This window comes from Pan troglodytes, chromosome 6 (assembly GCF_028858775.2).
Source record: "Pan troglodytes isolate AG18354 chromosome 6, NHGRI_mPanTro3-v2.0_pri, whole genome shotgun sequence".
NCBI classification, from domain to species: Eukaryota; Metazoa; Chordata; class Mammalia; order Primates; family Hominidae; genus Pan; species Pan troglodytes.
In genome coordinates, this window is record NC_072404.2 from 109,107,333 (window position 1) to 109,132,266 (window position 24,934).

General features: G+C 40.2%; 1 protein-coding gene across 2 annotated transcripts in view; it reads right to left on the bottom strand.

The window, feature by feature from the left end:
• Nucleotides 1–1,819: 1,819 nt before the first annotated feature.
• CYP3A7 (cytochrome P450, family 3, subfamily A, polypeptide 67) overlaps nucleotides 1,820–24,934 on the bottom strand; it is a 28,856-nt gene continuing 5,741 nt past the window's right edge. Inside the window, 11 exon segments of one of the 2 annotated variants that reach the window (NM_001093774.1) lie at nucleotides 1,820–2,376; nucleotides 4,603–4,765; nucleotides 5,821–6,047; nucleotides 7,716–7,876; nucleotides 10,459–10,525; nucleotides 11,527–11,654; nucleotides 12,743–12,891; nucleotides 14,179–14,267; nucleotides 14,533–14,646; nucleotides 17,176–17,275; nucleotides 19,191–19,243. In NM_001093774.1, coding sequence (NP_001087243.1) covers nucleotides 2,281–2,376; nucleotides 4,603–4,765; nucleotides 5,821–6,047; nucleotides 7,716–7,876; nucleotides 10,459–10,525; nucleotides 11,527–11,654; nucleotides 12,743–12,891; nucleotides 14,179–14,267; nucleotides 14,533–14,646; nucleotides 17,176–17,275; nucleotides 19,191–19,243 — 1,347 coding nt within the window. In that variant the 3' untranslated portion in view covers nucleotides 1,820–2,280. 2 annotated transcript variants of the gene reach the window in all.

The window sequence follows — 24,934 nt, forward strand, 5'->3', positions numbered from 1 at the left end:
GATTAAGTTAATTCCTAGGTATTTAGTTTTATTCGTGGCTATTGTAAATGGGATTACTTTTTTATTTTTGCCAGATTGTTTGCTATTGGCATATAGAAATGCTGCTGATTTTGGTATGTTGATTTCGTATTCTGCAACTTTACTGAATATGTTTATCAGTTCTAATAGTTCTTTGGTGGAGTCTTTATGTTTTTGCAAATATCATTTGGAAATAATTTGGAATTATCATTTGGAAGTCTTTTTCAAATATCATTTCCAAACATTACTTGGAAATCATGTGAACATTTTCTTGCTTCCTGGCACAAAATGTGTCCTAGGCTTGTCTTGAACATTCTCAACCTGGCCCTGGAATCAGGCATTTCTCTAAAGAGCTCTGGTTCCCTTCGGTGGTAAATGGTATTCATAAGCCAAGATCTTGGCACTAAGTGTGCTCATTGCTATTGAAATGTCATTGTTACTTAGCCCTATCAGTGGAGAGACCTAGGAAATATATGGTTTTTAAATTTTTTTGTACACACACACAAACACACATATACATTTACATCTATCTACCTGTCATTGATCTGTTATCTATCTATTACCTATCTACCCATCTGTCTATCTAGAAGGGTATGAGTATACACGAGTACATCCACTCCAATCTAATTTCATGGGATTCCTGCTAGTTTTCTCCCTTTCTGAATCCGTGACTCCCTTCTGCAAAAGTGAGAAGCCTGGCTTCCATCATCCTTAATATATTTACTTCTTTGATAAATCCCCTTTATGTAGCCAAACCTCGCCCATCCCTTTCCACTCCTGGAGGCCCTCCTGACCTTGTGTGGGTTTTCCATGCCATATTTAGGCTATGGCTGCTCTTGTAGGCCACACCTCTATGTGGACCCCTTCTCTGCTTGCTTGGACTCCCACACCCAGGCAGGCTGTTTCCATATGAACACTCACTTGGTCCTCATCCTACTTGGTCTCTGACTTGGAACCACCATGACTCTCTTCTCTACCTTAATGTTGGCCACCATCTGGCTGCCACCCACCTAATGGCTCTAGGACTAAATTATTCAGAAAGGAAAAATAAAGGAAGAAATAGGAAAAGAAAAGGAATGAGTACTTTTAGCCTTGTTGCCCAATCAATTGATCAATCAACTGTTTTTTATTAAGTGTTCATTGCATTGAGACAGTTGGGAGTTGAGGACAGAATGCAAGCGATGTAAGAAAACATTTCCTGTCTCCCAGAAATATCAGGGGAGATGGGCTGAAAACATTAAATCAAAACTAATAATATAATAATGGCTTCAGTTGTATGTTACTAAATATATGTGCAACAAAAAGTCATATATATATATTTTTTGAGATGCAGTCTCATTCTGTCACCCTGGCTGGAGTGCAGTGGCATGATCTTGGCTCACTGCAGGTTCAAACAATTCCCCTGCCTCAGCCTCCTGGGTAGCTTAGATTACAGGCGTGTGCCACCACACCTAGCTAATATTTGTATTTTTAGTAGAAATGGGGCTTCACCATGTTTGTCAGGCTGGTCTCGAGCTCCTGGCCTCAGGTGATCTGCGTGCACTGGCCTCCCAAAGTGCAGGGATTACATGCATGAGCCAATATGCCTGGTCAAAAATGTCATAATTATACTATGAATATTCTTTCTAAACAATGGGCAAAGTCATAGTGGATTAACTCTCACCTATGTTAATAATCAAATTGGAGTTCTGACAAAGGCCCCACATCAACAGTGATTACAATGATCTAAATATTTGCTTGTTGGTTCTCTGTCATCGGTTCTATAGTTTTCTCATTAATGTGTGGGAAGTATCCAATAATACTTTTATAAAGAGGTTTTTATTGATTTGCTTAATATAAAACTTACTATAGAATACTCCAGATATAACATGTGATATAAATGTCACTGTTCAAGCCATCAAAATAATTCTTATTTTCATTAATGATTGTGGATGAAGTTATTGAGAAATGTTTTTTCTGTTATCAGAGCTCAGGAGGAGTTAATGGTGCTAACTGGGGGTGGTGAAGATAGTCCTAGGAGAAGCAGAAAAGCCAAATCTACTTCCCCAGCACTGATTTGTTCATCTCCTTTATATTACCAAGTATAACACTCTATATAGACTGTGAGAGAGCTCAATACATGTACGGAATCCCCAGTTATTTATGCAGTACATTGGATGAAGCCCATCTTCATTTCAGGGTTCTGTTCACAAAGCAATTTGAGATCTCTGGTGTTCTGGGGCACAGCTTTCTTGAAGAGCAAAGCAGAAGTTCTTAGGGAAATCAGGCTCCACTCACAGTCTCATCCCTTGACTCAGCCATTAGAACAATGGGTTTTTCTGTTCGAAGAAGTCCTCCAAAGCGTAATTTCAGGGGGATCTGCAACAGATAAACAAGCATATTGAGAAGCATTAAATAAAGCAAAAGTAGAAAGTATAGCATCAAAGTAAAAAAATGCATTAATGACAATAATGCTTTGTAAACATATAAAAACTGCTTTCAGCACTATAAATCTTGGATTCTTTATGCTTACTCTATAAGATGTGTGAAGATTGGATAGTGAGAGCATTCATCATCTATCATTTAACAAAATATTTATGGAGCAACTATTCTGTGCCAAGCCTGACCTGAGACAAATTCATGGGAACCTGTGTTCTTTTTGATTTAAATTTTAAGTAAAATGGATGAGTTTTAAAAATTTAAACCAGATTATTAGGTATAATGGTAAACTATTTTTGAAGAGTTATATAAAGTTAATTTTGTATATGTTGAAACTTGAAAGGTAATCCTGAGTACCTATTATACATTTTAATTATATGGACAGTCTTCAACTTCCAGAGACCAGTAATTTCTCCCAGTTGAACCCATCTAGTGTAAAGATGGGAAGACACCTTCAGGAAGCATTATCGTTTTATTTTTTTAACATCTTCTCTTGGTTTCCAAGGGTAGCGCAAGTGGGGAACCTCTCAATTCCTACAGTGTTTTGACTCAACATTTAGCCCTATTCTTATTGAGACACTGCTTCAGTGTTGAGGGAACACAACAGAGTGATATTCTGATCTCCATGGAGTGATGGGCAAGAAAATTGCCATGGAGACCAAGTGCAAGCTTGGGACTTCCAAGGGAGTACCTTCCCCATCCCAGGTGTGCCAGAGGACCACTTTCTCTCAGGGCTGAGTCCTCTGTCTGAGCACAAATACGGGATAGCTACATAGCTGGCCTAAAGCCACAAATAATGTGGAATATGGAAATAATATGGAAACTGTCTCTATCTTCTTCCTCTCCTATGTAGAATGCCTGCTTAAGGGGTGGATTTGCTTAATAAATACATGAGACCTAGAAATAAGATTTATAGGGTCTTGCTTAATATGAATCAATGACATCTGTTCTTTAACTTCTTCAGAGAAAAGATTCCAAATCTTTTTTAAATGTAACACCTTATCATTTAAAAATTTTCAAAAGGCATGAATATATTTTCCCTACAGACAGACATGCACATGTGCACACATGCACACACATGCAAATACATGAATGTCACTTTGTTTAAAGTTCACATTAAAAACCTTAATATTTGTATGCAAGCCAATTGACTGCATATCACTCCTTAAACATTTACCAAGTGCCCAAATGCTTGAGTTAGATGAGGTTGCTTGCAAGGCACCACTGGGATATTTTAAAAGGAATAAAATGAGAGGATATTGTTAATGGATAGGGAGAAGACATTCTTAGATACAGAGAAAATATAGAGAACAAAATTCAATGATTTAATGGCAAATTATGAAATTATATGATAATAGTCTCCGGTAACCAATAACAGAGCAGAGGAGTAAATGAGCTGTGGACTAGGTCGAGAAGACACCTTGGAGGAGCTTGAGAATTGAACTAGGTCTTGAAAGATAAGAACAGAATGAGGAGAAGAAAGGGAAGAAGATTAATAGAGTTATAATTGGGTTGAAAAGGATCCCAGTTGGATAGAGCTAGGCAACTGGAAGGTGAGGTCAGTAAGTATGGCCTTGGACTGTGGTAGTCCTTCATATCCAATAGAAATACTTTAAATTAGTCATTTTCCACCTTGGCTTCACATGAGAAGCAATTGGGGAGCTTTTAAAGCCACACTCTGGGCAAATTAGTTTAGAATTTCTGAGATGTCCTAGGCATCATGAATTTTTAAAGCTCCCTGGTGATTCCAATGTACAGCTAGTGGTTGGGAGCCACTGTCATGAGAAAGCTTCTACAAGTTCTGGGAAGGAAGATCACCATTCAAAAGTCAAAACAAGATAATAATTGCACTTCACAATTGTGCAAAATACTTCCCCATCTTTCCAGTCAACTTGAAACTGAATTTAAACCTTGCTCAAGTTCAGGGAGACTGCAGATAGTCATGCCATGCTAATCTACATTGGCGTTCATGATGTTTTTAATGCTACAGCTTTTGAATGCCAGAATTGAAGCACCCTTAAAGATCATAGATGGGTCCAAATAGATTCCTTGGCCCATAGAACAAATTATTAAAAGTTTAAATGAGTGTATTCTTTTTTAAATGTATAGACCCTTCAGTTAAAATAATTCTTAATAAAACATTATTTATGCAGAAAATTGACTGACCTGTGTTTCTTTACAAGGTTTGAAGGAGAAGTTCTGAAGGACTCTGACTAGAGCAAATTTCATGTTCATGAGAGCAAACCTCATGCCAATGCAATTTCTGGGTCCATTTCCAAAGGGTGTGTATATGTAAGGATCTATGTTGTCCTTGTTCTTCTTACTGAACCTGGTTCCATATTGGTAGATATTTTAAAAGTTAATGACATAATACCCCTAAGAGTTACATGTTAGGGTTTCTTACTTAGGGCCCACCCCTCTACTAGTAGTACACAGGATACTTTTGTGGACTGGTCATTGAAATCCTGCTATGCATATTTTGCTATGAGAATTGTAAGGTACAGATCCTTTCTACTCTCCTTACACTATAGGAGCTTTCAGTCTTGTTGAGAGGAGATAAACAGTGTTGCAAAGAATATTTATTTCTAAATACTCAGATTATATTCAGGGTGGTGATGTGTTCACACTTTAAAAGGCACATAAGTGATGAGACTGACTGATGGAAAAGTAAATTCCTCCCTCGCCTCACATTTATGTTGGTCATGAGGAAGGAGAAGAAGAAATTGTCTTGCACTATTACGAAATTGTTATTTTGCATTTGCTTCTCCTCTCCTCTCTTGTTTTTCTAAGTCTCCTCCTTCTCCTTCCTATCTTGTCTTATCCTTCCTTCTCTCCTCCTTCTTCTTCTCTCCATCTCTCCCTCTTTCTCCCCCACACCTCCATAGAATAGTTTAAGTCAGATAATTTACACGGGCATATGATGCTACTGTACCAATGCAAAGCAGTATCATCACTGCTTTCTTTGTCTATCTGTTCCACTAACCTATAAATTCTTTGAAGATTAGACCCATGTTTTTTGTTCAAACTTGACTCCTAAATATTTGATTATATTAAGGAAAAAATATTCATTTGTGGGACATAATAATAGCATTGTGATCATGTGTTTTTAAAAAAGTCCTTATATTTTGGACACATAACCCATAAGGACATAACTGATGACCTTCATCTTAAGTTGCTGGGACTGTGGCTGGCTGTAGTTTTCTTTTATCTAGTCTACGGTTTGTAAGGTGTGACAATGATCAATTTGATGATAAAAAAACTTTTAAATGTAAAAAGACAAGCAAATGATTGTACAAGCCCATGACTGTCCTGTAGATTAAGAGAGGCAGAATATGGTTGAACCAGGCTGGTTCAGGGAGGGCTCCCTTCCCAGGGGCCTTGTACCTTTCAGGGAGGAACTTCTCAGGCTCTGTCCAGTACTTTGGGTCATGATGAAGAACATAGCTTGGAATCATCACCACCACCCCTTTGGGAATAAACATCCCATTGATCTCAACATCTTTTTTGCAGACCCTCTCAAGTCTCATAGCAACTGGGAATAATCTGAGTGTTTCATTCACCACCATGTCAAGATACTCCAACTGTAGCACAGTATCATAGGTGGGTGGTGCCTGGAAAGAAAGAAACAGATTTGGATAAATTGAGATTTTGAATTAACTTTTAACTCAGTCCATGCAGTACTATTGACATGTTAGAAGCTCCAGAGAATAACTCATACTGGTAAAGGATCATAGCATTCATAAAGTGTTTTATTTTTTTATTTTTATTTTTTAATTTTATTATTATTATACTTTAAGTTTTAGGGTACATGTGCACAATGTGCAGGTTTGTTACATACGTATACATGTGCCATGTTGGTATGCTGCACCCATTAACTCGTCATTTAGCATTAGGTATATCTCCTAATGCTATCCCTCCCCCCTCCCCCACCCTCATAAAGTGTTTGAGTAACTGTCATGCTCATTGATGTGCTCAATGGCCCACTGAGATGTGTGGAGGAGTTATGAAAGCGGGAGACATTCAGGACCGATCTCTCCCCAGGGTGTGAAGTCCTTAGCATAACCGTCTAGTGGTTTTTCTTTCTCATGGAAACAAACGTGACTAATAGGCTATGACCACTAGCGTCAAATAAAATATGACAAAGTGATTGTCACCTTTCAAAAAAGAGATCACATGTCTGTAACCAAGAAAGTGAAAACAGATAGAAAAAGCAAATTCTCTGTGCCACACAAGGACTATTGGTCAAAGTCCTGCTTCATAACTCTTTTTGTTATATATACAAACAAAAACAATTACTAAGCAGGATTTGTATTACATATATGTGTGTGTGTGTGTGTATATGTGTGTGTATATATATATACACACACACAGGACTTTTGTTATATACATAAAATGTGGAGAGAAGCACTATATTATATAAAATCTCTATCAATAATTTGAGGACAAACTAGTTCCTTTCTATCCCAAATATGACAAAAGAAGGTTCTGGTTGGATGTTATCAGAGCACATGATTTCAGTGCTAGTGGAAGTTATAAAGAGGATAGAACTCCACACAGCCCTGTCCTCACTTGCTGAAACAGTCTCCTAGTTGTTGCTTCAGGGCTGGACTGTAATCTCTGAAGAACATCCCTTTGTGTTCATCTCACTGCCACACCCAGGCCAGCCCCAAAGCCGTCTCTTCATACCACAAAGAATCTGAGTTTTGGCAGAGGTCTGAAAATAGTACGGTTGATATGCACCTAGTACTTGGTGTTATATTTGAAAGGCAATATTATAGAGTTTAAGAGTTTAGCTCAGGAGTCAGATACCCTGGTTCCTAGCTTGCTTCTTCACCAGTGGTTACCTGACTGAAACATGAGACACGTGTGGGGCAGAGCTGTGTCAGCCTGCACAGCGCACCCAGGGCCAGGCTCCATCAGACCACAGCCAGACCAGAGCAAGTCCTGCCAATATCACCAGAGCTCACTATCAAGACTTGTGAGCAATAAATGCTTATGGTTAGATGCCACTGAGGTTTTTGGATGTTTTTTATTTAGCATTATTGTGATAACAGAAAGCAGATGAACCAGGGCCAGGACTGTTTAACAGAGATCTTATACTTCTGCCAGTAGCAACCATTCCCTATGTTTCTTTCTTTTTCTTTTTAGAGCCTTCCTACACAGCGTTAGTGAAAGAATCATGATTATGCTTTTTATAAAAATTCTCCTGGGAAGTGGTGAGGAGGCAACTTTGCTAAGGTTTCACCTCCTCCCTCCTTCTCCACATATCATCCACTCACCTTATTGGGTAAAACTGCATCAATTTCCTCCTGCAGTTTCTGCTGGACATCAGGGTGAGTGGCCAGTTCATATATAATGAAGGAGAGAACACTGCTCGTGGTTTCATAGCCAGCAAAAATAAAGACAATTGATTGGGCCACGAGCTCCAGATCAGACAGAGCTGAAAGGAGAAGAAAGACATTTTAGGTAAATCAGATCAATGTAGGGCATCAGAGTTTATATGAAGAGAAATCTAAGTGAAGCCCTCAAATCCCTAGGGGAAAAAATAGAAAAGCAGTTCAGAGTCTCACTGGAGGTGGTTTCACTCGGATGTGTATCTTATAGAGCCAGAACAAGGCATATCATTTTAATCCAGTTTCCCCCAAGGTCTTCAAGAATGTGGGCCATCCACTCCTCCTTGTGCCATCCCTGCCATCTGCACAGCTAGGTAATTTCCAGAGAAAGCATTTCTGCATAACATACTCAGTGTTATGGGTGTGCTCGTTTAATGATCCTAAAAGTACTTTATTGTAAATTAATATGGGGTAGTCTTCTCTCCCAAGAAAAATGTAATTTATTATAGCTAAAATATACCTTGACAAACTTTGAGAGAATTTGCAACATTAATGGTTAAATGTATGGAAACTAAAGGACCTTTCCTGTAGATATGTTTGAGGGAACTTAAGAGACCACTGTTGGAATACAGACCACCTTTTGCTACTCAAAGTGTGGTCCATGGGTCAGAAGCATCTGGAAGCTTATTAGAAATGCAAAGTCTGTGCACGGTGGTACACACCTGTAATCCCAGCACTTTGGAAGGCCATGGCGGGTGGATCACCTGAGGTCAGGAGTTCAAGACCAGCCTGACCAACATGGAGAAACCCTGTCTCTACTAAAAATACAAAATTACCCAGGCATGGTGGCGCATGCCTGTAATTACAGCTACTCGGGAGGCTGAGGTGGAAGAATTGCTTGAATCAGGGAGGCTGAGGTTATGGTGAGCCAAGATCGTGCCATTGCACTCCAGCCTGGACAACAAGAGCAAAAACTCCATCTCAAAACCAAACAACAACAACAAAAACAGAAATGCAAAATCTCAAACCCCACCATTGAACTACTGATTCAAAATCTGAATTTCACAAGATGCGGTGATTTGTGTGCCTAGCCCAGCTTGAGAAGTATGGATTATATCTTTGAAATGCATCAGGTGATAGGTGTAGGCTACAGGTCTCAAAATTGACTATCTCAGGATGTAGAGCAACTGAAGATGGACAAAAAGCTAGATGAGTGGTGATTGACTGTAGTCTGATGAATGGCATTAAAATAGTATAAGCTCCTGTGATTATAAGTTTGCCCCCTTCTTGATTTTTCTCCTGAGAGAAGCTCAGGATGGTCCATCACTGGTCTGTTTGATCAGGACTGGATTAGGACATTTAGAGACCTGGAACACAGAAATAAATATGATGCCTGTTCCAACCATGTAATTCACAACCAAAACCAATATGAAAGGTGTGTGAGAAATGTCGACAGAACTGTGATTTGCCAGTGAAGATTTCTGTGATGCAGTTGTGGGTAAATTCAACTATCTAATAATTGCATTCAGTTACCATGAACCTGATGATACTGATGCAAAATTGAACTATTATCTCAAAGTTTAGAGCTCTGCTGTCCAATATGGTAGCCACTATTGACATGTGGCTATTTAAAATCAAATTTTATTCAATTAAACTTAAATACAATTTAAAATTTTTCATTAGTGGCACTAGCCACATGTGCAGTGCTCAATAGCTATATGTGTGTAGTGATTTCTAGATGAAACACTAAAACAATAGGCTATTTCCTTTATCACAGCAAGTTGTATTGGGATAGTAGATGAATAGATAGATGGATGATAGATAGATAATCAATAAGTAGATAAATAGATGATAGATAGATAGATAGATAGATAGATAGACAGATAGAAGTAGATGTAGACATGGACATGGACATATTTAAAGCGGTATGCTGAAGTCAGCCTACTCCTGCTCTCTAGAACCAATGATTAAATATTCAGGAATTTTGTGACATGATTGCCAAATCTTGGTGGCTTGAAATTGAACATGGCCATCATTTTGCCACTGTCATAGTAACAGTGACTTCAGTGAAAATCATACATGGGTTGTAAAACTAGTAGGTGAAAGATTGAAGACAAAGAGGATATTTACACAGTCTCGGAGGTTTTCCCAAGTTACTTATCCATTCCAAAGGAAAAAATAACTTTGTAGTCGATTAACCTGGTGAACACACTTTCACCAAAAATTGCCAGTTAAAATCACCCTTATTTGGACAGCATGCCTCCTGATTAGGTGTTAGATGCATTAGGTTGCTGCAAAAGTAATTGCGCTTTTTGCCATTAAAAGTAATCACAAAAATCGCAATTACTTTTGCAGAAACCTAATACATTTCCAGGCAGAAACTTTAATTCTGTGGATCTGGAGGAGGGTGAGAACTGGCATTTGGTTTTATATAGGTGATCCACAGACCGCTGACTCTTTCTGGCCTGCCAGGTTTCCTTAGCGTTGCCCTTTAAGCTTAGAATATGGCCATCTATGCCTGCATGCCTCCAGAAAGTGCCTCCAGCTACCATTTATAACATTCAAACCTGTGTCGTTCTGCTATGTGGCAGAAATTCTCATCTTCCTGGAATACTTCTTGCACACTTTCAGAACAAGGCCCTCCCTCTGAGTGCCCCACAAGTAGCCCCCAGAAGCACACTTTGGTTACCTTTGTGGGACTCCATGTCTTTCGAATTCTGAGAGTCAATCATCAGCTGAAGGAAATCCACTCGGTGCTAGAAGCAAAAAGAGAAATTTTATTGACAGAAAGTGACTCATGAAGTCAGAAGTTAATCAGAAGTGCAGTCCTCAACCTCCCTTCTGAGAATATGACCCCTTGAAGACCAGAAATCTGACGGGTGTTCCCTGAGTCCCCAGTGGAAAAAAAAAATCCATCTAAATCCTTGGAAAGCAGGATGTTTTCCTGAAACAAATCTTTTTGGTCTTATCCCTGGTCCTAACTGCATACCCGTGAAGAAGTCCTGGACCTTTTATTCTTCTGTCTTCTTCTTCACCAATGTGCACAAAGATTATTCTCCTGACATTTCCAGAACTTATCAGCAGCTTTGGTGGGAGCATCTTCAAATACTCCAACATTCCCAAAATCTATACTATCTTCAGTGACATCTGGGTTACCCCTTCTTGCCTCCCTGACCTGCAGACATCCTTTGGCTGCAATCTAGGGCTCATAAAAGCAAGGTGAGTTAGCCAGCCTTGCAGCCTCAATTCCCATGAAAGACCCCTGTTCACTTGAGGCTGTGAGAGGGCTCAAATGTAACACATACTACGTTTCAGCAGGTGGCCTGATAGGGTCTTTCGTTGGAGAATGTGTAAAATAACAGGCTTGTACTTGAAATGACTCTTTACCAATCTATGATCTAGAGAAAGCATAATACCAGTAAAATATATTTTCAAACAGTAATGTTTATCATTTGACAATTTATTGAAGGGAAGTGATGTGATAAAATTTTATCTGAATAATATTTATGCCATGGCATACTAATTTTTGTGCCTGATATCAAATTTTAAGTGCTCTCTCTGACTCATTCTCATATCTTCTTCCTCAAACTCCACTTTCTGCATTCCTACCAAATGAATTATCTTGCTCTAAACATAAGTACTCTTTGTGTTAAAATCTTTCTCTAAAAACATACAGGGAAGTGCACCAATCATATGTATATTACCTAAAAAATTATGAAAAACTAAACATCCTCCTATAACTACCTCCACATTTTACCTTTTGTGTCTCTTTGAGGCGACCTTCTTTTATCCGTTTTACAGATTTTGTTAGAAAACTTGTAACTTTTCTTGGAAACACAGTGATATTTAATGCTTCAAGAATTGGGGTAAGGAATGGAAAGATTTCTGTAGGAAAAAAAAACAACAGAAAATGAAACCATCGTGAATGTGCAAAATTTACCTGGAGCAATTCTAATTTTCTCTACCAATCAGAAGAGTAAAATATATCAAGGTTCTCAACTGGAAGCCATTCCTTCTATGACTTTTGCCCCTCTTTCAGGCCAGTGGCTGAGCAAGGGCAGGTCTGTGCATAGGGACCACCACTACAGCAGTGAGATCAGCAGTCCCTTCTGCATCTTTCGAATAATGAAAAAAACAAAACTCAATGCCCTAATCTCTTTGCCTTTATCTATTGGATGAGTCTGTTACAATAACCCAAATCATAATCTGCTGCTTAAATTAATCGTGCCATTCAAGAAACAGCAGGTAGTCAAGATAGAAATAACACAGTGTATCTCTGTCACCCATCATGGAATAAAGCTAAAATCAATAAGGTAAAGAAAATTGGGAAACTCACACATATGTGGAAGTTAAATAATAAACTTTTAAGTAACCAATGAGTCAAAATAGAAGTTAAAAGGGCAAATAGAAAGTGTTTTGAGCTGAACAAAAATTAAGATGTGATAGGCCAGAATCTCATGGTTTTTAGCAAAGAAGTGCTTAGAGGGAAATTCATAGTTTAATGTGTAAATTTAGAAGAACAAAAAATCACAAATCAATAATCTACATTCATGCCACAACACAGTAAATGGAGAAGGGCAAACTAAGCCTGAAGCCAGCAGAAGAAAGAAAATAATACAGACTAAAGTATAAATTCATGAACTAGAGAATAAAAAAAAAAAACCCTGACAAATTAATATCATTTCTATGAAGCATCCAGAATAAGCAAATCCATAGAGGCAGAAAGTGGATTAGTGGTTGCATATGATGACAGGGTTTGTGGCAGGGGGTTGATAGCTAAAAATGTATGAGGTCTCTAGATGGACAAAAATAGTTTCAAAGTTTAAAATGGTGATGGTCACACATATCTTCAAATGTACTACAAACCATTAAACTGTACATTTTAAATGGATAAATTACATGGTGATTTACATCTCAATAAAGCAGTTATTTTTAAGAGAGAGAGAGAGAAAAGGAAATAGTAGTCCACATACTTATTGAGAGAATGAATGGATCTAATGAATTAAATCTTAAAAGCTTCTTGGTGTTTTCCACAAAGGGGTCTTGTGGATTGTTGAGAGAGTCGATGTTCACTCCAAATGATGTGCTAGTGATCACATCCATGCTGTAGGCCCCAAAGACACTAAGTGGAGAAAGATGTGGAAAATTAAAATCAGCACCTCTTTACCATCCTTCCACTATATGTGCAACAGGAAACCCACATGTCCAGTCAAGACAGACAAAGAGCCACAGACTTTGAGAACTATCTACTGGATCATCTCCCATCGCATTCCCTCTGAAGGTGGTTATCAGGTGCCAGTGACGCAGCTGGCCCTATGCTGGGGGTAATGGAGCCACTCAACTGAGTTAGACTTACCTCTGGGATCAAGGAGCCTGACATAGGAAGACAGAGACCCACTATCATACAACTACAGTAGCATGTGTTGAGTGTGGATGATACAAGATGTGTAAGCCCTCTGCTTCAGCAGAACAAGAGTAGAAAAATTCACTCTTCCTAAGGGGCTCAAGACAGGTGACACTGCCTGACTGCAGACTCTATGCCCAGAGCTGATTCCTCTTCAGCACTTCGCAGAACAGCAACACCCTGTTCTGAGCTCCTAGAAATATCGTCCTTATTCTCTACACTCCCTGCTCAAGCTTTGGAAAATTTCACTATCCCCAGCTCTTGTGAGCTGAGATTGCCCTGACGGCAGAATCATTTTAGTAAAATATAATGACCGACAATATCCTGGTTAAAAAAAAAGTCACTAAAAATTGATTTGGAAATTCCTATAGATGAGTGACCATGTATCCCTGGTCTGCCCAGGACAGGCTCAGATTACACCTGTTGTTCCTGCATGATTGAAGCACATACCAGTGTAGACAGCAAATAATAGGTTTACCTTACCTATAGCATTTATAGCACCCTGTCTCTTTAAGACTGGAGGAAAAAGCAGTGGTGGGAATGTTTAATATTTAGTATTCTACTGATATCCTTAGAAAAACCATGAAAGGGTCAAAGTTATTCAAAGTTCTCCATTATAACTTTCCCACTCTACTCACTGCCAACCAACAGATACCAAGTGCCTTCCCCTTTTACCATCCCATACACGCCATGCTTAAAACTTTGGTACAATCACACATTTTCCCCCCTAAAGTATACATTTAGTCTTCCAGAACATTCATGCTGACAATTTAATGGATAAGTAAATCCTTGCCCATGTGCATATGGGAGAAGACCTTTTTCCTCCAGCTGCCCCACCTCCTCTTGGGAACTGCCCCATCTTGGGAGACCCATTGAAGTTGCAATACCACAGCCATCCTTTTGTCTGGTCACTGGAATAACCCAACAGCAGGAATATCAGCTTCATGGCAGGCAGCTGGAGGGGTTCATGACAGCTCAGAACCCCATGGCTGCGCTTCTACTTACTCTTTCAAGGTGACGGGCATGCCTGTGTCTGCTTCCCGCCTCAGATTTCTCACCAACACATCTCCATACTGGGCAATGATAGGGACCATCTAAGCACAAAACACAACACCACCCATTGTTAAGTGTGCAGACACAAGTCCCAGAAGGACATGACTTTACCTGGCATGGAACAATAAGTGACATTTTATAAAGAATTTTGTGATGTCTTTTATGTACATAAAGATATAAGACCATTTTTAGGAAGCTCAAATTCAGCGGACTACCCCTTGGAAAGGGACTGTGATCTTACTTTCTACATGTCCCCACCAGATTCATTCTTTAAGTTTCTAATTAAAACTCATGTTATTTTCATACCTCCTTGAGTTTTCCACTGGTGAAGGTTGGAGACAGCAATGATCGTATTCTCTTCCATTCTTCATCCTCAGCTCTAGATATGGCACTTTTCATAAATCCCACTGGACCCAAAGGCTAGAGTTCAAAGCAGAAACATTTTGTCCTGCGTCAGTTGTGGAGATCTCCATGGTTGTAGAAAATGTGTTAAACAGGAATCACGTTTTCAACAATTATTTAGTGACTGTCTACTAGGTGACGGGCCCTATGCTAGATGCTCAATAGAGATTTATCCCAGATACCCAGTGTCCTGGGATGTATTTGTGTGTGGGGGCAGTGTTCAGGAGACCCAGCCACCTGATGTGGTCTCCAGCCTGTATATCCCAGTCTCCTTTTACATTCAGATTATCCACATGGTAGGCAACGTGTTCTTCCAGTAGAGTAGACACAATCAAGACCTAGTACTTCTGCAGTGTAGAGAGGGAGTGGAGACAGAGAAGCAGGTGACTTTGGTGGACTGTATGTTGCCTAAAACGAGCTGTCTTTATGTTCTCCTACAGCACGGGCAACGTGAAAAAGAGGTGCCTCGATATGGTGGTTTTAAAAAAATGATAGGTAATACTTTTAAAACTAGGAACGTATTTTAAAGAAATAATACAATTCTATGAACTTTCTTTTCTCTTAATTTTTTATTCCATGGATAGAAAGAAAAAGAAAGAAATAATTATTTTTGCCAACTTGGCTATCAAACCAGCATGCTTGCACCTTTCTTTCGTCTTCCATAACAATATTTTGTTTTATAATGAGTACTTACAGCACTCTTATGTTAAAAATTCAGCAAACTAGGGAGAGAAAGTTCCTCAATTTGATAAAGAGAATCTACAAAAAAACACCACTTCATCTAAATCATGCTTATTGATGAAAGACTGAATGCCTCCCTCCTAGTATTAGGAACAATTCAAAAATTCACCACATTTACTCGACATTATATTGGAAGTCCTAGTGCAATAGACAAGGAAAAAGAATTAAAAAGGCATACAGATTCGAAAGGAAATAAAAGAATTGTCTCTATTTTCAAGTGACGTAATTGTCAATGTATAAAATCTCAAGGAATATACAAAAAGAATGCTTGAAATACTAAGTCAGTTCTGCAAGGTTCTATGATACAAGATCAACAAACAAAAACCAAGCATGTTTCTATGTACCAACAATCAATATCTGAAAATACAAGAAAAACATAATATCATTTACAGTCACTCCAACAAAAATGAAATACTTTAGCTGTAAATCCAACAAAACATGTACAGGATCTCTATGCTGAAAACTACAAATTGCTAAAAGCAATCAGAGAAAATCTAAGGAAATGGAGAGGCATACTAGGTTCATGAATTGAAAGACCAAACACAGTGAAGATAAAGACTTTCCCTAAATTGATCTATACATTTAATTCAATTCTTGTCAAAATAACAGCATGTTTATTTATAGACACTGAGAAACTCATTCTGAATTTTTATGGAAAAGCAGAGGACCAGGAAGAGCTAAAACAAATCTGAAAAAATACATCCATAAAAGTGGGAAGAATCACTCTACATGATGTTAAGAGTTACTGTACAGCTATTAGAGTCAGCAGTTTGTTATCGGTGGTGGAATAAACACAGTGATTAATGGGACAGAATAGCAAATGAGAGATGCAAAGAAATATGCCCAATTGATTTTTAACAATATGCCCACCTTTCCAAAAATGGCTTTGGAAAAATTGGACAGCCATAAGCCACAAAAAATGAACGTTGATCTAAATCTCATACCTTATACAAAAAATAACACAAAATAGATAATAGAGTTACATTTAGTAGAGTGTTAAACTTTATGACTTTTAGAAAAATTGGCAACATAGGAAGGAGGGCTAGGCAAAGAACTTTCAGACTTGACACCGAAAGTCCAATTCATAAATAAAAATTAATACATTAGCCTCCTCAAAATAAAAAATGTTTGATAAAAAAAAGCTCTGATAAAGACCCTCTCAGAGAAAAAGACTTGTGACTGTAGGATAGCAGCAGGGAGCCATATGGAGATGGAATAGGTCTGCGTCTTGATCATGCTGGTCATTGCACAAATCTACAAATGTGATAAATTTGCGTAGAACTACCCACACACTCAAGACCAGCCTGGCCAATATGGTGAAACCTCATCTCTACTAAAAATACAAAAATTAGCAGGGCATGCTGGTGCACACCTGTAGTCCCAGCTACTCGGGAGGCAGAGGCAGAAGAATCACTTGAACCTGGAGGCGGATTTTGCAGTGAGCCAAGACTGCACCACTGCACTCCAGTCTGGGTGACAGAGTGAGACTCCATCTCAAAAAATAAACAAACAAAAACAAAAAACAAAAAAACCTACACACACAAATGAGGGCACATAAAACTGGTGAAATCTGTATAAGCTCTGTGACCTGTATCAATGTCAATTTCTTGTACTATAGTAACATGAGTATACTGTATTTGTAGTTATGCAAGATTGCAAGATGTTACCATCTGGGGGGGACAGGATGAAGTGTACATGGAAGCTTCCTGCACAGTTTTTAGGCAACTGTCTATGAACATATAAGAATTGCAAAATAAAAATTTAATCAATCAATGAGTATTTTAATTTCAAAAGATGGATGCTTACCCTCCGGTTTGTGAAGACAGAATAACATTCTTTCACTAGCACTGTTTTGATCATGTCGGGGTCTGTGATAGCCAGCACAGGCTGTAGACCATCATAAAAACTGTGTGGAAAAACAGAGTTGATTAAACATCAACAGCCTTATACTACAGCTGGAGCCAAACCCAGGAAGCCAGACTTTGATCCTGACATTACATAATCCCCTAGATGTACAATACACAGTAATCTTAGGTTCTAGTTCATTAGGTATAAGACGCAGCAAGAGTCTGACACAGGAGCCACCCAAGTCTTCATACGATGAAGGGTAATGTGGGCCAAACAGGGAAGAGACATTGAAAGACAAAAGAGCTCTTCAAAGAGATCATGGTTAGAAATGACAGGAGAGCATTTGTTAAGCTGGGTGGTGCATACGTGGGTATTTCCCATGCCATTCTCCACAATGTTTCATATGTTTAAAATATTTCACTTTTAAAAATAATATTAGGTCCATGAAAAATTGAAGGCAAGTAAATCATCAAATGCTCACAAGGACTAAATGTGTCAAGGGCAGTTGTTGTGGGACCCATGGACATCCAGAGCTGTGTGTTCTTTCTACTCAGTTGTGTTGCCTGTATGGGTCATGCCAGCTCCACAGCACCCTCAGGCAGCACTGTGGTTTCTGAGGACTTGATGAGACAAGATGAACTAAAAAGAGGCAAAACCTCCCTGATGCTTCTAGTGAATGAACACACCACTGCACCTCTTCCACCACTGTCGCCAAACCTCTAGCCCCTCTGACAGGGAACAGCTGCTGCAGTTGGCTAAGGCCACCTTATAAAATCACAGTCCATCAGCCCACCAGGAAACACAATGGTTTAAGAATATTCAGCATTTCTTCAAATTCAGCAGAAATGTATAGACAAAGATATACTCATATATCCTTCTATTAAAAAGTCTTTATATATTTTTTTATTATACTTCTATAGGTGGGAATTGAACAATTTAAAAATCTTGGCTTAAAGTTAATAATAAAACAGAATGAAAAATTCCACACTTACACAGAAAGTTAAACAAACAAACAGCAGAGCATGGTTTCCCAATCTGTTTCTCTGTATCTCTCAACCCTTCTTTCAAAAGCATGTTAAATTCAAAGTTTAAATGAAAGAGTTTTGACTTTTAATTGAAAGTGAATCGATGTGGGAAGGAGATGATGCCATGCATTTATGAGCACATATTAGAAAAGTCTGAGACAATGCATGTGATAAAAGGGCACCAAGGGAAGAAAAAAAGAAGAGGGGAATAGGCAGACACTGGACAGAACATGATGAGTCCCTGGGCCACAAAAGCCTGGAGAAAAGTGGTAACCACAATGGTCCCAGCCTAGTTTAGACTGAAGACCTCAACACTTGGTGACATGTGGGATCCTTGGTAGGACAAGTCTCAAAAAGTTTTACAATAGCGAGTGTGAACGTTGTGAGAACCAAAATTATAGCACGTCTGTTTGTGTGTGTCAGTGTGTCTGTGTGCCTATGTGTGCTATTAAAAACCCTGACAAATAAAGAAAGCTATGAAGAGTGGATTCTCATGCTTGTGTGCCTGATAACAAAATGATCACAAAAGACTTGGCGAAACCACAAGCTTGCAGAAAGCCCAACCCAACCTTACACAAAAATATTTCTGCAAGGACACTGGCGCAGCAACTGCCTGTCCAACCTTGGTGTGGCATCACCCTTGTTACTGATCTTTGTAGTGAAGGAGAACTATTTCAAAACCCATATGAAGTCCTCCTCATATTTTCTTTGGAACATCTTTGTCTTCCTTTACCTCCCTGAATTTGCACATAGCTTATAATGGCACACAGATTCCCATTCTAATACTCTACTCCCAAATATATATCCTCTTCCTTCAGAAAACCTCTCTGCAGTTAGGTTGGCCAGATCTTCATCCCAAGACACCCTGGGCTGAGACTGTCCTCTGTGCAGCGGCATAAAGTCATCATAGAAACAAGTCTATCCAATGGAAGCTTCCAGAATACTCACCCCCAGACTTTTCTGTACTTTTTATAACATTCCATGTCAAACGTCCAAAAGCCCTGGGAGGAGAAACAAAATAATATTACATTATTATTTTAAATGTACTTAACCCTGCCTCTAATTGGGGCTGAAAACATTCAAAACCAATGAAATTAGACTTGCTGGCAGTTAGAGGAAGCTTATTTAGATACATCATGAGGGAAAGGAGAGAAAACAGAGGAGGTATTTGAAATGGGAAATTTAAAATTACTCTTGAATTTTCTCCAAGTGTTGTGGATACTGGATGACTTACCCTTGTGTATAAATACTAAGTAACTCCTTGTCTTTCTGATGTCTTTTTGCTTTTCCATGTGTTGTCTCTAAAATCTCATAAATCCCTGAATGATCACCTCCAGGGGCATGTGGAGAAACTGAGGATGAGGGAAAGTGAGTGAGCATCAGAAAGGAACGTGCACTCTTTTATCTCTTTGTTCTTCATCGTTTTCATTTATTTCATGAGCTGGCTCTAGAATTCTAGCAGAATTGGAAAGTTACAGATGCCAGGGACCTCTTTTAGTCTAGCAGATTTAGATAAGTGTGAGGCATGTTTGTTGAGTGAGAAAATGAGTGCGTGACAGAATGACAAAGTGGACTCACTTTCCAGTTTTCCAGCTTAAGATGGAAGTTCTGAGAAAATGTCACCTCTATACATCAAACACAGCAAATTATGACACCTGCTCAGAGTTTGCACTGAAACTTAAAAACAAACCTTCCTGTTTCTACATTTCAGGGGTGAAATTTTATTTTATTTTATTTTTTTATTTTTTTCTTTAACAGCTTTATTGAGATATGCTTTATGTATCATGAAATTTATCTCTTTTATTATTATTATACTTTAAGTTTTAGGGTACATGTGCAAAACGTGCAGGTTTGTTACATATATATACATGTGCCATGTTGGTGTGCTGCACTCATTAACTCATCATTTAGCATTAGGTATATCTCCTAATGCTATCCCTCCCCCCTCCCCCCACCCCACAACAGTCCCTGGTGTGTGATGTTCCCCTTCCTGTGTCCATGTGTTCTCATTGTTCAATTCCCGTCTATGAGTGAGAACATGCGGTGTTTGGTTTTTTGTCCTTGCGATAGTTTGCTGAGAATGATGGTTTCCAGCTTCATCCATGTCCCTACAAAGGACATGAACTCTTCATTTTTTATGGCTGCATAGAATTCCATGGTGTATATGTGCCACATTTTCTTAATCCAGTCTATCGTTGTTGGACATTTGGGTTGGTTCCAAGTCTTTGCTATTGTGAATAGTGCCGCAATAAACATAAGTGTGCATGTGTCTTTATAGCAGCATGACTTATAATCCTTTGGGTATATACCCAGTAATGTGATGGCTGGGTCAAATGGTATTCCTAGTTCTAGATCCCTGAGGAATCGCCACACCAACTTCCACAATGGTTGAACTAGTTTACAGTCCCACCAACAGTGTAAAAGTGTTCCTATTTGTCCACACCCTCTCCAGCACCTGTTGTTTCCTGACTTTTTAATGATCACCATTCTAACTGGTGTGAGATGGTATCTCATTGTGGTTTTGATTTGCATTTCTCTGATGGCCAGTGATGATGAGCATTTTTTCATGTGTTTTTTGGCGGCCTAAATGTCTTCTTTTGAGCAGTGTCTGTTCATATCCTTTGCCCACTTTTTGATGGGGTTGTTTGTTTTTTTCTTGTAAATTTGTTTGAGTTCATTGTAGATTCTGGATATTAGCCCTTTGTCAGATGAGTAGATTGCAGAAATTTTCTCTCATTCTGTCGGTTGCCTGTTCACTCTGATGGTAGTTTCTTTTGCTGTGCAGAAGCTCTTTGAAATTTTAACTATGGAAAAGAAGGTCTGAGGAATGTGTATCTTGGGGGTACATCTACTAAAAAGTTGATATGGGAAAGGTGGTGGGTGTCGGACCTCTGAGCCCAAGCCTGCAAGTATACATCCAGATGGCCTGAGGCAACCAAAAAACTACAAAAGAAGTAAAATAGCCAGCTCCTGTCTTAACTGATTGACCAACCTTACTACATTCCATTATGACTTTTTCCTGCCCTGCCCCAACTGATCGATCGATTGACCTCGTGACATTCTTCTTCTGGACAATGAGTCTTATGATCTCCCCAAATGCACCTTGTGACCCCCTCCTCTGCTGACAATAGATAACCTCCTTTAACTGTAACTTTCCACTGCTTACCCCAGTCCTATAAAACTGCCCCACCCCTATCTCCCTTTGCTGACTCCTTTTTCAGACTCAGTTGGCCTGCACCCAGGTGATTAAAAAGCTTTATTGCTCACACAAAGACTGTTTGGTGGTCTCTTCACATGGACACACATGTCGTTTGGTGCTGAAGACCTGGGACAGGGGGACTCCTTTGGGAGAACAGTCCCCAGTCCTCACCCTCACTCCATGAGGAGATCCACCTATAACCTCGGGTCCTCAGACCAACCAGCCCAAGGAACATCTCACAAATTTTCAATTGGGTAAGCGGCCTCTTCTTATTCTCTTCTCCAACCTCTCTTGCTATCCCTCCACCCTTCAATCTCTCCCTTCCTTAATTTCGGTTTCTTTCCCTTTCTGGTAGAGACAGAGGAGATGTGTTTTATCCATCAACTCAAAACTCCAGCACCAGTCACGGACTCGGGAAGACAGTCTTCCCGTGGTGTCTAAATCACTGTGGGGATGCCTGCCTCATTTTCCACCCACATTTCAGAGGTGTCTGATCACTGCAGGGGTGCCTGCCTTGATCCTTCATCTTGGTGGCAAGTACCACCTCCCCTGGCTGGCAAGTACCATGCCCCCTCTTTCTATGTCTCTACCCTCTCTTTCCTCTTGGCTTGCCTCCTTCACTGTGGGCAACCTTCCACCCTCCATTCCCCCTTCTTCTCCCTTAGCCTGTGTTCTTCAAAACCTAAAACCCCTTTAATTAACACCTGACCTAAAACCTAAATGCCTTATTTTCTTCTGCAATACCACTTGGTCCCAATACAAACTCGACAATGCTTCCAAATAGCCAGAAAACAACACTATTGATTTCTCCATCTTACAAGACGGGGATGATTTTTGTCGAAAAATGGGCAAATGGTCTGAGGTGCCTGACATCCAGGCATTGTTTTACACATCAGTCCCTCCCTAGTCTCTGCTCCCAATGTGATCTCTCCCAAATCTTTCTTCTTTCTCTCCTGTCTGTTCCTTCAGTCTCCACCCCAAGCTCTGAGTCCTGTGAATCCTCCTTTTCTATGGACCCATCTGACCTCTCCCCTCCTCCCCAGGCTGCTCTTCTCCAGGCTGAGCCAGGTCCCACTTCTTCCTCAGCCTCTGCTTCCCCACCCTATAATCCTTCTATTACCTCCCATCCTCACACCTGGTCCAGCTTACAGTTTCATTCTGCAACTAGCCCTCCCCTACCTGCCCAACAATTTCCTCTTAGAGAGGTGGCTGGAGCTGAAGGCATAGTCAGGGTACATGTGCCTTTTTCTCTGTTAGACTTCTCCCAGATCAGTCAGTGTTTAGACTCTTTCTTATCAGACCCCACTAAACATATACAGGAATTATAATATTTAACTCGGTCCTGCAAGTTAAACTGGAGTGACTGAAATGTCATCGTGACTTCTCCCCTCTCCCCAGATGAGCGGGAAAGAGTTTATACCCTAGCCCAATCTCACACTGACACCCACCAGTGTCATGAGCCAGACCTTCAAGAAGGCATCAGGGCAGTTCCCTGAGAGGATTCCCATTGGGAATACCAGATGGACTCCCCTGCTATAGTTAGGTAAGATTACATTGTCTCCTGCCTAGTCGAGGGGCTCAAAAAAGCAGCATACAAAGCTGTTAATTATGACAAGCTAAAGGAAACTACCAAAGGTAAAGATGAAAATCTAGCCCAGTTCATGGCCCACTTAGCAGCTACCCTTAGACGCTTCACAGCCCCAGACCCAGAGGGCCCAGAAGGTCACCTAATCCTTAATATGCATTTTATCACCCAATCTGCTCCTGACATTAGAAAAAAACTCCAAAAATTGGATTCCAGCCCTCAAACCCCACAGCAGGACTTAATTAACCTCACCTTCAAGGTGTACAATAATAGAGAAGAGGCAGCCAAGCGACAATACATCTCTGAGTTACAGCTACTTGCCTCTGCTGTAAGACAACCCACAACCACATCTCCAGCATACAAAAACCTTCAGAACATCCAATCCACAGCTCCCAGGGTCTCCTTCAAAACCTCCTCATGGACCTTGCTTCAAATGCCAAAAGCCTGGCCACTGGGCCTCAGAATGCCCACAGCCTGGGATTCCTCCTAAGCCATGCCCTGTCTGTGCGGGCCCCCACTGGAGGTCAGACTGTCTGACTCACATGGCCGCTGCTCCTAAAGCTCCTGGAGCTCAAACCCAACGTTTTTTGGCCGACTCCTTCCCAGATCTCCTCGGCTTAGCAGCTGGAGACTGGCACTGCCCAATCGCCTTGGAAGTCCCCGGACCACCACAGATGGTAAGCTTCAGGTAACTCTTACAGTGGAGGGTAAGTCCATTCCCTGTTTAATTGATACATGGGATACCCACTCCACATTACCTTCTTTTCGAGGGCCTGTTTGCCTTGCCCCCATAACTGTTGTGGGTATTGAGGTCCAGGCTTCTAAACCTCTTAAAACTCCCCAACTTTGGTGCCAACTTGGACAACATTCTTTTATGCACTCCTTTTTAGTTATCTCCATCTGCCCAGTTCCCTTATTAGGCCAAGATATTTTAACCAAATTATCTGCTTCTCTGACTATTCCTGGACTACAGTCATATCTCATTGCTACCCTTCCCAACCCAAAGCCTCCTTCGTGTCTTCCTCTTGTATCCCTCCACCTTAACCCACAGGTATGGGACACCTCTACTCCCTCCCTTAAAGATGCTTTTTTTCACTTTTCTCCTGTACCCCTCATCCCAGCCTCTCTTTGCTTTTACCTGGACTGACCCTGTCACCCATCAGTCCCAACAGCTTACCTGGGCTGTACTGCCACAAGGCTTCTGGGACAGCCCTCGTTACTTCAGCCAAGCTCTTCCTCATGATTTACTTTCTTTCCACCCCTCTGCTTCCCACCTTATTCAATATGTTGATGACTTTCTTCTCTGTAGTCCCTCCTTTGAGTCTTCTCAACAAAATACCATCTTGCTCCTTCAACATTTATTCTCCAAAGGATATTGGGTATCCCCCTCCAAAGCTCAAATTTTTTCTCCATCCGTTACATACCTCGGCATAATTCTTCACGAAAACACATGTGCTCTCCCTGCTGATCATGTCCGGCTGATCTCTCAAACCCCAACCCCTCTACAAAACAGCAATTCCTTTCCTTCCTGGGCATGGTTGGATACTTTTGCCTTTGGATACCTGGTTTGCCATCCTAACAAAACCATTATATAAACTCACAAAGGGAAACCTAGCTGACCCCATAGATCTTAAATCCTTTCCCCACTCCTCTTTCCATTCCTTGAAGACAGCTCTAGAGACTGCTCCCACACTAGCTCTACCTGATTCATCCCAACCCTTTTCATTACACACAGCAAAAGTGCAGGGCTGTGCAGTCAGAATTCTTACACAAGGACTGGGACTGTGCCCTGTAGCCTTTTTGTCCAAACAACTTGACCTTAATGTTTTAGGCTGGCCATCATGTCTCTGTGCTGTGGCTGCCACCACCCTAATACTTTTAGAGGCCCTCAAAATCACAAACTATGCT